The sequence below is a fragment of the Oryctolagus cuniculus genome, chromosome 2, assembly GCF_051225735.1.
Source record: "Oryctolagus cuniculus isolate XC-2025 breed Fujian yellow rabbit chromosome 2, ASM5122573v1, whole genome shotgun sequence".
Classification (NCBI taxonomy): domain Eukaryota; kingdom Metazoa; phylum Chordata; class Mammalia; order Lagomorpha; family Leporidae; genus Oryctolagus; species Oryctolagus cuniculus.
The window spans coordinates 177802077-177814840 of NC_142868.1; the positions used below are offsets into that span (position 1 = coordinate 177802077).

General features: G+C 44.4%; 2 protein-coding genes across 4 annotated transcripts in view; one reads left to right on the forward strand and one right to left on the reverse strand.

The window, feature by feature from the left end:
• YPEL5 (yippee like 5) overlaps nt 1-12764 on the reverse strand; it is a 13050-nt gene continuing 286 nt past the window's right edge. The window contains exons 1-4 of one of the 3 annotated variants that reach the window (XM_070069283.2): nt 12027-12151; nt 11553-11804; nt 2633-2797; nt 1-926 (exon numbers count right to left, since the gene is read on the reverse strand). In XM_070069283.2, coding sequence (XP_069925384.1) covers nt 702-926; nt 2633-2773 — 366 coding nt within the window. In that variant the 5' untranslated portion in view covers nt 2774-2797; nt 11553-11804; nt 12027-12151 and the 3' untranslated portion in view covers nt 1-701. Of the gene's footprint in view, nt 927-2632; nt 2798-11552; nt 11805-12026; nt 12152-12764 lie in introns of those variants that run through there. The other 2 variants (XM_051843054.3, XM_051843053.3) reach the window with 2 other exon arrangements.
• The window catches only part of LOC103347812 (uncharacterized), a 20064-nt gene continuing 18868 nt past the window's right edge, over nt 11569-12764 (forward strand). Inside the window, exons 1-3 of the mRNA XM_089327070.1 lie at nt 11569-11573; nt 11676-11761; nt 11900-12494. Of these exons, the coding sequence (XP_089183196.1) occupies nt 11569-11573; nt 11676-11761; nt 11900-12494 (686 nt within the window). The remainder of the gene's footprint in view (nt 11574-11675; nt 11762-11899; nt 12495-12764) is intronic.

A 12764-nucleotide genomic window follows, 5' to 3' on the forward strand; every position in this document is an offset into this window, starting at 1 on the left:
TAACATCCAACTATTACTTTATTTATATTACTATGCTTAAGTTACATGGAAAAAGACAACCAAGCAACTCTGCCCCGTTTCAGAAGTTTCCAATCAACACCAGTTACGTGCTGACAAGTCACGAAGAACGGTCAAGACTGACAGGAAGAATGGGCTCTGGTGCTACGGTTCATCTCCAACAAGAATATGGCACACTGGCCAGCACAAGCCATGCTAACACTGAGCCTTCAGCGCTGGGCACAGATTCGGATCTCTTCTCTGAAGCTAGCAAATCAAATGAAATAACTGGGTTTTTTTTTTAAAAAAAAAAAAGTTTTAAAATGAAGCCAAATAAGTTTAAAAATCATGCTCTTGACATATTTTCCTTCCAAAACTGACAAAATACACTTTCTCTAACAGCCCAGACTTTTTCCTCACATTGCCCACCTTGTAGCTGCAGAAAAACTCTTCTGCCTCAAGATGTAAACACAGGGGGAAAATTCACTGCATCTGCATAATACTCTCTACACACTGCTGTTGGATGGAAAATACAAAATTTAAAAAAAAAAAAAGAAACAAAGAAAGGTTCCATCTTAGATTCTCACAACTTCTTGTTCCGCAGTTCATGAATCCGACTCTGATGCTAAGGTGACAGTGTATGTAAGTAGATTTTTGTTTTCAGTGAAGGAGACCTGGGAGAAGATGGACTGATCTCTTTTTCTTCAAGAGTTATCAGATGGTACATGCTCCTCAAAGCCCTCACTCTCTCGAACTAGTGCCCGCTCCAGGATCACACGGCCTTCCTTATAGCGCTGGCTGTCTTCAGTGGCAAACTCATAGATCCATCCCAGCTTGCTATTGCAGTTTTTGCAGCTCACGTCTCGAACCATGTGACGACCAGTGAGCATGACCCGATCCTGAACTTCACTGTACTGCAGGTTGACCACCTAAGAAACAGGTAAAACAAAATTGCAAAGATATTTTACTTTTCAAAGAAGTACACAATATTATGATTAGTACAATAATGGCAACTTTAGAAACAGAATTTTGTTGTTACTTCAGTCAAACCTACAAAAACCCTGCTCTAGGGCTACTTTTAGAAGTTACCAGGATAGGTAAATATCTGGAAGTCATACTTCAGTGGACATTAAATGCAATCATGCGTAGTATTAGCCCAAGTCACACTATTTAGTTGTTTGTGTAGTCGTGAAGAGTCCTGGAATTTGAGTCACCCCACTGTTCAATGATGACTGCAATCAGGAAATCCGTGCGAAAGAACTGAGCACACTACAGATCCTCCCTAAGGATGCGGCACATCTGCTTCTGAAATACATTTTATATTCAGACAGGCTGAGTCTAAGCTTTCTATAGAACATACACTGAAATACAGTTTTTAAGTTCGAAGACAATGAAAACAAGGAAGAGAGTTCCATGACAATCTGTGAAGAATTTCCATTAATTCTGAAGACCCAGCAGTCCTCTCTACTTTCCTGTGAAGGGCCAGAGAGGGAGTGTTTTTGGCTTTGAAGGCTATACAGTCTTGTTGCAAGTATTTCACTCTGTTACAGCTTGAGAACATCCAAGGGTAACACAAATGTGTGAGCATGGCCGTGTTCCACTAAATCTTTCTGGCAAGCATCTGGCCTGACGTATGCACGTTAGTAAAGGTCGAGGAGTACAGACCATCAATCCTAATAGAGAAGCTTGTCTACAGGTTTAACTCACCTCCTAAGGACTAGTCCCTCAGACCAGGCCCTATTCTTCAGCCTGGAAGGTTTAGAAATTCAATTTTGCTAGTATACATCAGACTCCAGGGTGCGATCACATCGACCAATTTCAAAGCAAGCTAGAAATTCGAGAGGAAGGCAGACTGGACATAGGAGTACATTTGCAAATCAGGTAACTCTTCTTGTTGCCAAACCTACATAATACACCAAATCATAACCAGGAAGATTGGTGAGCATGAATTAGAGCAAGAGAAGTTGGTCAGATGATCCTTATGAACTTTTACTGGCTGGTCACAACAGCTTAAGGCACCTGTCTCCCTCTCTATGTGGATAAGCATACTAGGAGATGGGTATCTTGTCTCCTTCTTCCATGGTCAGTGTGAAAGTACCAAATTCTTACACACTGCACATTTCCTGAGGTAATTTTTTTTAAGATTTATTTATTTGAAAGGCAGAGTTAGAAAGAAAGATATCTTCCATCTACTGGCTCACTCCTCAAATGGCCACAACAGTCAGAGCTGGGCCAATCGGAAGCCAGGAGCTTCTTCCTAGTCTAACACATGGGTGCAGGGGCCCAAGCACTTGAGCCATCTTCTGCTGCTTTCCCAGATGCATTAGCAGGGAGCTGGATTGGAAGTAGAGCAGTCAGGACTTAAACTGGCACCCATACAGGATGCTGGCGCCACAGGCAGCGGCTTTACCCATTATGCCACAGTGCTGGCTCCAAGGACTGCCACCCTTATTTAACACATTCTTTAAAGTTTCAAGGTCAATAATCCAGTTTTAGTTAATACCTCTCTGAGGTCTACTGGGCAATCATTTCTATAGATTTCAGCTCACAGCCTCTTCCTGGTGTCCAAGCTCTGAGGGGGTAATCTTGGTGCTGCTGGCAACTGAAGCCAGAATGAAGAGTTCATCTTACTAACCTTGTTAAAAAGAAATGCTCTGCCAGTGGCGCCTGTGAACCGAGTGGAGATGAGTTCTGAGCGGTTGGTCAGGATCGTATCGCAGTTTGCACAAGAAAACAGACGGGTACCACCGATATGATCAAGGAAAATTCTGCCCATTTTGATAGCTGAAGTTCTAAAAACCTAGGAGCAAATGGAAAGGATGAGAAATGCATTTTATACAAGAACCTGTCCTAGCACTTACCTGGTGGATGTCACAGAGAACCATTTATAATCTCTGCTTTGTCAGACTTGATGTGAAATAGCTGACCCTGAACAAAAGGATACAAAGTTCACACGCTTAATAAACAAACAGGCAGTCCAAGCTAGGAGCATTTTAGAAGCAGCTAGCCAAGGAAGTAAACGTGCTCAGGCCAAAGCCCTGGAGTGGTATCACTTCTCTTTCAGTGTTTTTAAAAGGGGAGTGTAATTTCAGAAAAGGAATGAGAGGAATGATTTAAAAGACTGGCCAAGAGGTGAGAAAAAAAGATGTAGCGATAAGTAGATTCAGAAACTAGCATAATGTGAGAAAAGAACGGGATGATGAAATCAGAGCAGAAGAGGGGGCAAGGAGAAAACAAGAGGGTAAGTGTGGGTTGGGAGCACCAGGTGAGTGGGTCTGTGGCCAATGGTCACATCTACAACTGGATGGGGTGATGACAAACTTTACTAAGTTTGAGTCTAATGTCTAGGGAGTGCTGTACTAGGTACATAATTCAAAACTTTCACAACTCTTTATGGATAACATGCCCAATTCATATACTACCCAAAGCCATCTAAGAAGATTATTAACCTGTCAGAGGTTTAAATTCAAAAATCAGTTGGAATGTAGCTCTCCACCTCAAAGTTCTTGTATTACCATTCCCTGCCACCTCCCTGGAGAGGGCACACCAGATGGTCTAGGGGTGGCACAGGCTAGAGCCAACGGGAATACAGAAAAAATGAGCTTTCTTGTTATATAACTTGTTTATCTTTAAAAAATCTTACTGATTCAAGATATCAGAAGCACTGAAACACTAAAAAATACAAGCTTTGGAACAAACTTCTTAAAGTAGGAAAATACAGTTAAATATTTTCAAGTTAGTGGGGTTAATATATACAACTTCTTAAATTCCCTACAGTTAATTTTCCTAAACAGTATTTTTAAAGATCTAGGTATTCTCCAGAATACTCCACGGCTTTCATTTTAAAAAGCATGAGGGTAGGCGTTTGGCTATGTTAAGATGCCACGTATGATGCCTACATCCCCTATCAGAACGCCTTGGGTTCGAGCCCTGGCTCTGCCCCCAAATCCGCTGTTTCCTACTGAAGCACACCCTTGGAGGCAACAGATGACAATTCAAGCAGTTGGGCCCCCACCACCAGTGTGGGAGGTCTGGACTGAGTTTTGGCTCCTGGCTTCAATCTGGCCCAGCCCAGGACCTTGTGAGCATTTGGGGAGTGAACCAGAGGATGGGAGCTGTGTATCTCTGCCTCTCAAATAACTAAAAAAAATTTTTAAAGAACTTATTCCCAGTATAGTTATCAGCTCCTATGTTTTAAATATTTAAGAATATACACCTTTAAATGATATGCAGAACTTATATAGTTGCCTCTAGGAAATAAATATCCCAGAAAGTAGTAAACTCCACGTTCTTCTTCAGTTTGGCATATTTTATTAGAAATTTAAAAAGAAAATCCCATTCTTAGAGCTATGAACTTTCTCAAGAGATGAGGCGGCATAAATGTCATAAGACATGTCAGTTCCAAAAGACTGACTCCCGTGAAACATATGTAAATTTAGAAAGAAACTTAAAAAATAGATGACATAATTACAGCTTGCATCTAATAAATGGAAAATCAGATCATTAACAAAAAACAAATAAACCCTGAAGTAAAAACAGACTTAATGGAGGCCAGCATTGTGGTGCAGTGTGCTAACCTGTGGACTGTGCCACCAGCATCCCAAGAGAGTACCAGTTCGAGTCCCAACTGCTCCACTTCTGATCCAGCTCCCTGCTAATGCATCTGGGAAAGCAGCTGAAGATAGCCCAAGAGCCCTGGGCTCCTACCACCCATCTGGGAGACTAGGAAGCTCCTGGTTCCTGGTTCCAGACTGGCCCAGCCCCAGCGCTTGCAGTCATTTGGGGAGACAGCCAGCAAATAAAATATCTCCCTCTCCCCTCTCCTCTTCCTCCTCCTAATTCTGCCTTTTAAAATACATACATACATCTTTTAACAAAAAATGAAAATAGTCTTAAGGGATGGCATTTAATTTTGGTACATTTCTGCAAAAGGACAACAAAAAGTAATACTTATTGTCTAGCTTTTCAGCCTTGAAGATTATTGCCTTACTTTCTCCAGATGCTTACGAAGATAATATTTGTACATGTAGGTCAGAAGTTACAAATTTGAGGCCTGAAGGCTGAATTCATTTGTTGGCCTAAGAAATACAGCAGTGAACAGACAAAAAACCTTTCTTTCAAAAAAACATGAGATAAGATCATTTTTAGTTGAGCCACACGTTTTTATTCTTAACAAAATCAGGTAAACGATTAAGTTTTGGGGAAAAAAACATATAGCTTGGGCTTTTAACTATGGAGAGATCTGGTAACACAAGTATTCGCCACCAGCACACAAGTGACTACAGCTGAGCTGCACCCTCTACAGCAAGGCCATTTCATTTGCTTAGTCTTCACTCTGCTTTACACAATTACTTCACCAGCATTTCAATCTCCGATTGTCAATATAAACAAAGCATTCGACAATCCAGTGAGAAGGCGATTTTGGTTTTGTTTCTGAATGCTGCTCATTCACAGACAGGGATCCACAAGGATCCTCAGAGTCTAAACTTGTCTGAAGACCAGTGCTTATGCAGTCATTTAGCCTCCAGCCAAGGCTCTCACGACTTATTTTAAAGTTGATTTTCCTATACACATATGGTATTTTTTTCCAACCATAATGCAGTAGTAACCAGATGTTTCTAAAGTGGTCATGGCACTTACAATGCTATTGTAGAAAATGTACTGAACTTCAAGGTGAACTCTGCCTATACCTTCTACCTACATCTTTATAACTCACAAATCAAAATTACAAAGTAGTTGTGACCATTTGGTACTGAGGGTAAACAGATTTAACATGCCTTCTTTTTCCTTTTCCGATCTATTCTTTAACTCCTTATCCAAGCATTTTTTCACTGGATTCAATTATATGACTCATTACCAAGACCAAAAATATCTGGGCAGAATTTTATGGTGCACCATTGCTAGTTGTGGTTACCATTTATAGAGTACTATCTATGTATATAAAACTATGAAATGTAGTTTTTGTTTGCCAAAAAAAGCTAAGCTACAAACCAAAAACATCATTTGCTGTCAAAAGTCCGTAGGGGGCAGAAGACTTCTATGAGGTCACCAGGTTCCAGGTGTAAGCACAAGTTTTGCAGGGTTAGAGATGCAACCCAGTGCTGACAGACTATGCAAATTTTCAAGAGGCTGACATCAGTGAGAATGCCACTGTTACCATCTGCTTGTGTCCCCTGCTGGGTTCAGCACTGTGGTACATCAGGTTAAAGCCCGACCTACAGCCCCAGAGTCCCATGTGGGTGCTGGTTGCTCCACTTCTGATTCAGCTCCATGCTTATGTGCCTGGGAAAGCAGTGGAGCATGGCCCAAGTTTTTGGGCCCCTACACTCACATGGGAGACCCTGAAGAAGCTCCTGGCTTTGGCCTGGCCCATCCCAATCACTGAGGCCATCTGGGGAGTAAACCAGCAGATGGAAGATCTGTGTCTCTCCTTCTCTAACACTGCTTTTCAAATTAATAATTAAATCTTTCTAAAAAATAAAATCCATCATGCTAAAACCTAATCACCAATGTGATGGTGTTAAGGGTCACTAAGACAGAGCCCTATGAATGTAATCATTGTCCTTTTAAAGATAGGTCCTAGGGCTGGCCCTGTGGCATAGCAGGTAAAGCTGCTGCCTTCAATGCCAGCATCCCATATGGGTGCCCGTTTTGAGTCCCGGCTGCTCCACTTCCGATCCATCTCTCTGCTATGGCCTGTGAAAGCAGTAGAGGATGGCCCAAGCCCTCGGGTCCTATACCTGTGTGGGAGAGCTGGAAGAAGCTCCAGGTTCCTGGTTTCAGATCGCCCCAGCTCCAGCCATTGTGGGCATTTGGGGAGTGAACCAGTGGATGGAAGATTCTCTCTGCAACTTAGCCTTTCAAATAAATAAATAAATCTTTAAAAAAAAAAAAAAAAAAAAAAAAAAAAGGTCCGAGAGAGCTGACCTGCCTCCTCCTACCACCTGAGGACATAGTCAGGCCCAAGGAACCTGGAAAAGGCCTCCTCCTACCACATGAGGACACAGGCCCAGTGAACATAGAAAAGGCCCCCATTGTACATCAACTCTGCCTGTGCCTTGATCTTGGACTTCCAGCCTCCAGACTGTAATAACTTTCTGTTGTTTATAGCCACCAGTCTGTGGTATTTGGTTACAGCAGCCTAGGACAGCCACTTTATTATTTAAGAAGGAAAGTCATTAAAAACTAAGATGTAACACTTGAATCAGGCTTCTCTGTATCCAGAGAGTAAACTGAACCTTAGTCTTGTATGTGTCTACACTGCATGGGGCACTGTACTTGGTACTTTACATACCACATTTAATTTTGACAAAATCAAAAGTAGGGATTTATTACCTCACTTTTATAGACAGAGACCATCCAATTTTCCAAAAGTGGCCAAGCAGGGGTGAGAACTAAACCCTGTTCTAGTTCTTTGTACACCATTCACTCTCCCACACCCAGAAGGTTGCTAGACTCAGGTTTATCATGAACTTCTTGCGCCTCCATATTCCTCCTGTATTCCCTATCTTAGCTGGTGGCAATTCTGATCACAACTCTCCTCAACCCTGGCAACTTCAAAAATAACTGAAAAACTGGAGCCATCTCCACAATCATCCTTGGAAGTCTCTCCCCACACCTGTCCCCCATCGTCTTTGGATTCAAACCCTCACCACATCTAGATAAATCTTCCGTGGTCAAGGAGTGCATATTTTTAAATGCAACACACATTCACAGGGGTCACTACCTTTGTCCTAAGCTACATGGTGCTGCAAAAATATGGTCAAAAGCATGTGCTCCAGCCGCCCTTTTCCAAATGTTCAGACTGCTCTAATATAAACTTAGAAATGTTTTTTCTCACAGCAGAGAAATAGTTGGTTCTTTTTTTAACCAGTTTTATTAAGGAACACCTTACATACAATAAAAGACACCTACTGCAAGCATACAATTCAACAATATTTAATAAATTTATAAAATTGTGCCACTATCACCACAAATTGGCTTTAGAATGTTTCCATCATGCCCCCAAATTCCCACCAACCAGTCTGTAGCCAGTCACTCTCATCACACCCAGCCACTGCCAACTACTGATCCCTCTTCTGTTTGATTACTGTTACAAGTGAACCATTTCTCAGGCCGGCACTGCGGCTCACTAGGCTAATCCTCTGCCTGCGGTGCCGGCACCCTGGGTTCTAGTCCTGGTTGGGGCGCCGGATTCTGTCTCGGTTGCCCCTCTTTCAGGCCAGCTCTCTGCTGTGGCCCGGGAGTGCAGTGGAGGATGGCCCAAGTGCTTGGGCCCTGCACCCACATGGGAGACCAGGAGAAGCACCTGGCTCTTGGCTTCGGATCAGCGCAGTGAGCCGGCCATCCATAGCAGCCATTTTGGGGGGTGAACCAACGGAGGGAAGACCTCTCTCTCTGTCTAACTCTGCCTGTCAAAAACAACAACAAGTGAACCATTTCTTAGATGTGCTTTGCTTGGACTTAGAGGAATCCCAAATCTCCATCACAAATTTCTAAAACTTCTTTAGAGCAAGCTGCTTTCACAGATGGCTAACTCTGTTGACTGTGGGGGCACTTTACTACATCCATTAATAATAAAATGGATGCTGTGGTATCTCTGTGTTCCAAGTTTATGGCTGAAATAAGAGCCAAACTCATAGTAATTTCAGCTTAAGCTTTACTTAAGATGCTCCATAGCTTTTTAATATCTTAAGCAAAAAACACTAATTATGTTTAATTTTTATAAGTGAAATTCCCAGATAATTTCATGAATAAGGCCTCTTGGATACTAGTTTTTCAAAGTGCCAGGTTATAAAAATTCTAAAAAGATTGAAATAAGAAAAATAATTTTCTCAGTTATGTAACTGGGAATCCATTCTCAACTGATTTGAAATTACCTGAAACAGCTGAGGGGTCAGGATGAAAATATATGAAATTCATAGATGACTCATAAATATTTTAGCAATTGTTTTCCATTTCATCTCCCTCTAAAAGCCAGCACATTTAGCCCCCTGGAACTTCCAATCTCTATTTTGTCAGTGATCTGGTGAAGCAATCACATTTTAGGATGACTGCCTTTAGTTTAATTTACAGAAGCTATAAAGTCTTTTAGAGCAGACACTTTTCATTCAGAAATCCTCGAAAAACAAAGTCTGCAGTAATGCAGTATGTTAAAAATTGAACAGTATAGATTTCCTAGTGTCCAGACTTCTTGGGTTAAGATCTCAGCTCTTTCCCTCAACAGCTTGGCAACTGGTGGGCTAGCAATATCCATTCTCTGTGTTATGAAAATTAAATAAACACATTCCCCACAACATTGCCCAGCACACAGTGAGTGCTAAAGAAAGGACAGTAAAAACCAGACTACCTTTCTCAACATTCTCCTATCTCAGCTTCCCTCTATTACCGATGATGAAAGCAAAGCTCAGAAGAGATGTGGAACAATAAACCCACTGGCCTCACCTCCTGTTAACTACAGCAAAGCACAGTGACCACGTGATAGAAATCACATGCAGAAGGAAAGGCAGAAACCTCTGAACCATCACAACTCTTAATGTCTTAGATCTTGATTCTAAAATAGGTCTTTGTCCCTCCTATAATTTAGCCTTCAGTTTGGTTTCAAACCTGGCAAGTGAAATTAGCAAAAGGAGGTGCTACTTCCCAACCCCAAAAATACCAGGGAGAATAGGTATCAATTTGCATCTCATAAAACATTCTGGTAAGAAAACATCTACTTCACATACAGACTTTTCCTTTATAAAGGAATTATCCCCTTAAGGCATCTCCATGGAAAACACACACACACACACTCTCCCTCTCTCTCCGGAACTCCGAATTCCAGCACTGAACAGACCAGGAGTCTTCCAGGGCACTAGCAGAGTGGGCACAGGCATGGTACAAAGATTGCTTCAGGGAAATGCATATGCAGGAGCACAGCACAGAAAGAGTTAAAGGAGTCTTCCCTTCCAGAGGTGTTGTGTTGTAGTGATTCTGCCAAAACAGAATCACTTTGAAAGCATGTAATCTGGTTTTCAGTACCTTCTCTTAAACACACACACACACACCCCGAAAGGAACACAACCCAGAGCTTTTAACAATGCTGAGTTAATTACTGTAATACTTAACATTTAAGGCAACTGTAATTTCAGCAACCACTTTCATAATGCTTTGTGTGAAATTTCAAATTCTATTGAAAACCTACACAGCAAATAGAATTTGATCCATACAACCAATATTCCAACTCCCGTCCAAGATATTCACCACGCCAAGGTTTCTGTGACAGAGAGCTGTGCAACCTTCTGGCAATAGCTGACCAGCTTACTTTGCTTTGTAAAATGTCTTTTGAGTTGTGGAGTCAGGCCATCATTTCATAGCAATTTTTAGGCACAAGTTTTTGCATTCTCCCTTCGTATAATTAATGTCTTGTTTTTCTGTTTTGCTACATGATTTCCAAGTTTACTGGATGTCCACAGTATTGATTAGTCATCATTAGAAAGTAAGACTTGTCATGTAACTCAGCGAGTCATGGTGAGTCATTAAATGATCTGAGTTGGTAATCTCCCAGAAAACCTCCTGACAAGATAAATTCATGGTCAGTTTATTGTGATACAATATCAAAAGCCTCCAAGTGGATGGATGAGAGCATAATTTAACTGTCTGGTTTCCTGGTTCAGGTGTCAAGTAGCATTGCCTAGCTAAGGTTCAGTCCCTACATTACACCAGGCATTACAACACTGGACTGCCAGGGAAACAGATCCGGACTCAAAGCCATTTAGGTGCTACAGAGCTTAGAATGATACACTGGGCATGAATGCATTTATGGCTACTTTCACATCCCATGGACACATTTAGGACTAGCTTCATGCCTCAAGGACTGTTTGCTTTTTGGAGAGCTGTAAACAGCTTAATTTCTTTTCATTTAATTTTTGGCCTTATCTCCTTTTATTTTATTGTTTCTAAATGTTTCTTTCTCCTACCATTTAAAGAACAGAAAAGGCAAATAGCAGGTCCAGAGATCCAACCAGATTACATGTTAGAAGAGGTTAAATAAATTTTACCAACCTTGTTTAGAAAAGTTACTGCTAAAATCCGATTGACTTAGCTTCCCTGTACAGAGTTAAATAACTGAGCACATTCCATCATATTCTTTCCTAAAAACAGGTGGCTGCTAGAGATAAACATCAAAATTCTGTATCAGACTCAAGGCCAGGCGAGGGTGCAGCACACCTCCAAAGCTCACACACCCTACTTGGGGTCCAGAACACACGGAGAAAGACGATGACATGTGGGAAGTATTTTGTGTGCCAAACCGTACAAGCCCCCTCTTCCGGCTCCTTGTAAATGCTCCAGGCCTGATTTACCTAAGCCCCTCTCTGCCCAACGGCAACCCACAGTCTTTTCATTTTCTAGGACTACTCAATCCCAATTCACTGCACACTGCTTCCTGCTTCTTTCCACCTCATTTCCTAACTACACTTTGTACTGCCAATCAGGTTCATCTGCCTATGGCTTTCTACTGAACTGTAAGCTGCTTCTACAGAACAAACGCCAAGTGCTCGTCATTTCCTTCTTACCTAACCCAGGGCACAGATGCGGTAAACTTTTAGGGAAAGAAGCCGCCCAGGCACTTCACATCAGGCACGAACATGTAGCCCGGAACACCGCACGCGTTCAGGTTCCTCTTCGTTGGAACGCAGCGGCTACGCTAAGTCAGCTAATAGTCTATTACCTCCCCCCACCACCCACTTCACCAACAAGTCGGCTGACTTTCCAAAAACACAAGGTTAGCCTGAGGTGCCTTCAGGTTTTCCATCTGTCCAGGAGACCTGGAATAAAAATCCTCGGGTTACCAAGAGGCCTCTGAAAACAGAGAAAGTTCAAAAATAAACGGGCTGTCCACCTTCCCGGACTCCCCTGGAAGGGGGATTAGTGGGTGTCGGGATTAGCATATTTTTGGAGTATTTCCGCTCCCCACTCCCGCTGCTCTTAACTTTGTCCGACCGGCCTGCGCAGCACTGCGGCGCCAAGGCCGTGCGAGGCGCACCCACCCTCCACGGGCGCAGGCAGGACGCGGGCCGCGGGCCGCACCCCGGCGACCCCGGCCGCGCAGCCCGTCGGCCAGCTGATCGCGGCCACGTGACGCCCGCCGGCCAATCGGGAGCTGCCGGGCGGCCGAGCGCGGAGCAGGGCCTCCTCCGGCACAACAAACACAAGCAGGAACAGCTGGGCGCCGCGACGCCCAGCCGTCACGCCCTGCCCGCCGCCCGCGGTCCGGGAGCGGGCCGGGCAGGAGGGGCGAATTTCGCCCCGCGGCGAGAACAGCAAGCGCCGACCCCTGCCGTGGGCAATGCCGCTCCGGCCCAGCGGGACGCGCCGCGGAGTCCCCACGGCCCAAACAACTCAGCGTCCAAGTTGGGACTTCACGTCGGGCGGGTGGACGCCGAGCCCCGGGGGAGGGACGCGGACCCCAGCGCGCGGAGCCCGGGCGCGCCCCCGACTGCGCGGCGGGCACGGCGGTGCGGTGGGGGCGGGGCAGACGAGACGCGGGGCGGGGGGGGGGGGGTGTCCCGGGCCAAACTGTCCGTGGCGGGCCGCCGGGGGCTTCCGTGCCGAGGAGGGCCTGTGAGCCCGGCGGCCAGGCTGGGCGCGGCGCCGGCAAGGAGCCGAGGGGTCGCGGCTGTTGTGGTCGCGGCGGCCGCCGGGCTGCGCGGCGGAGGCGGGCCGACCGCGGCCGCCGCGCCAGGGCCTCACAAAGAGCAGACAGCCAGGCTAGTCGCCCAGCAGCC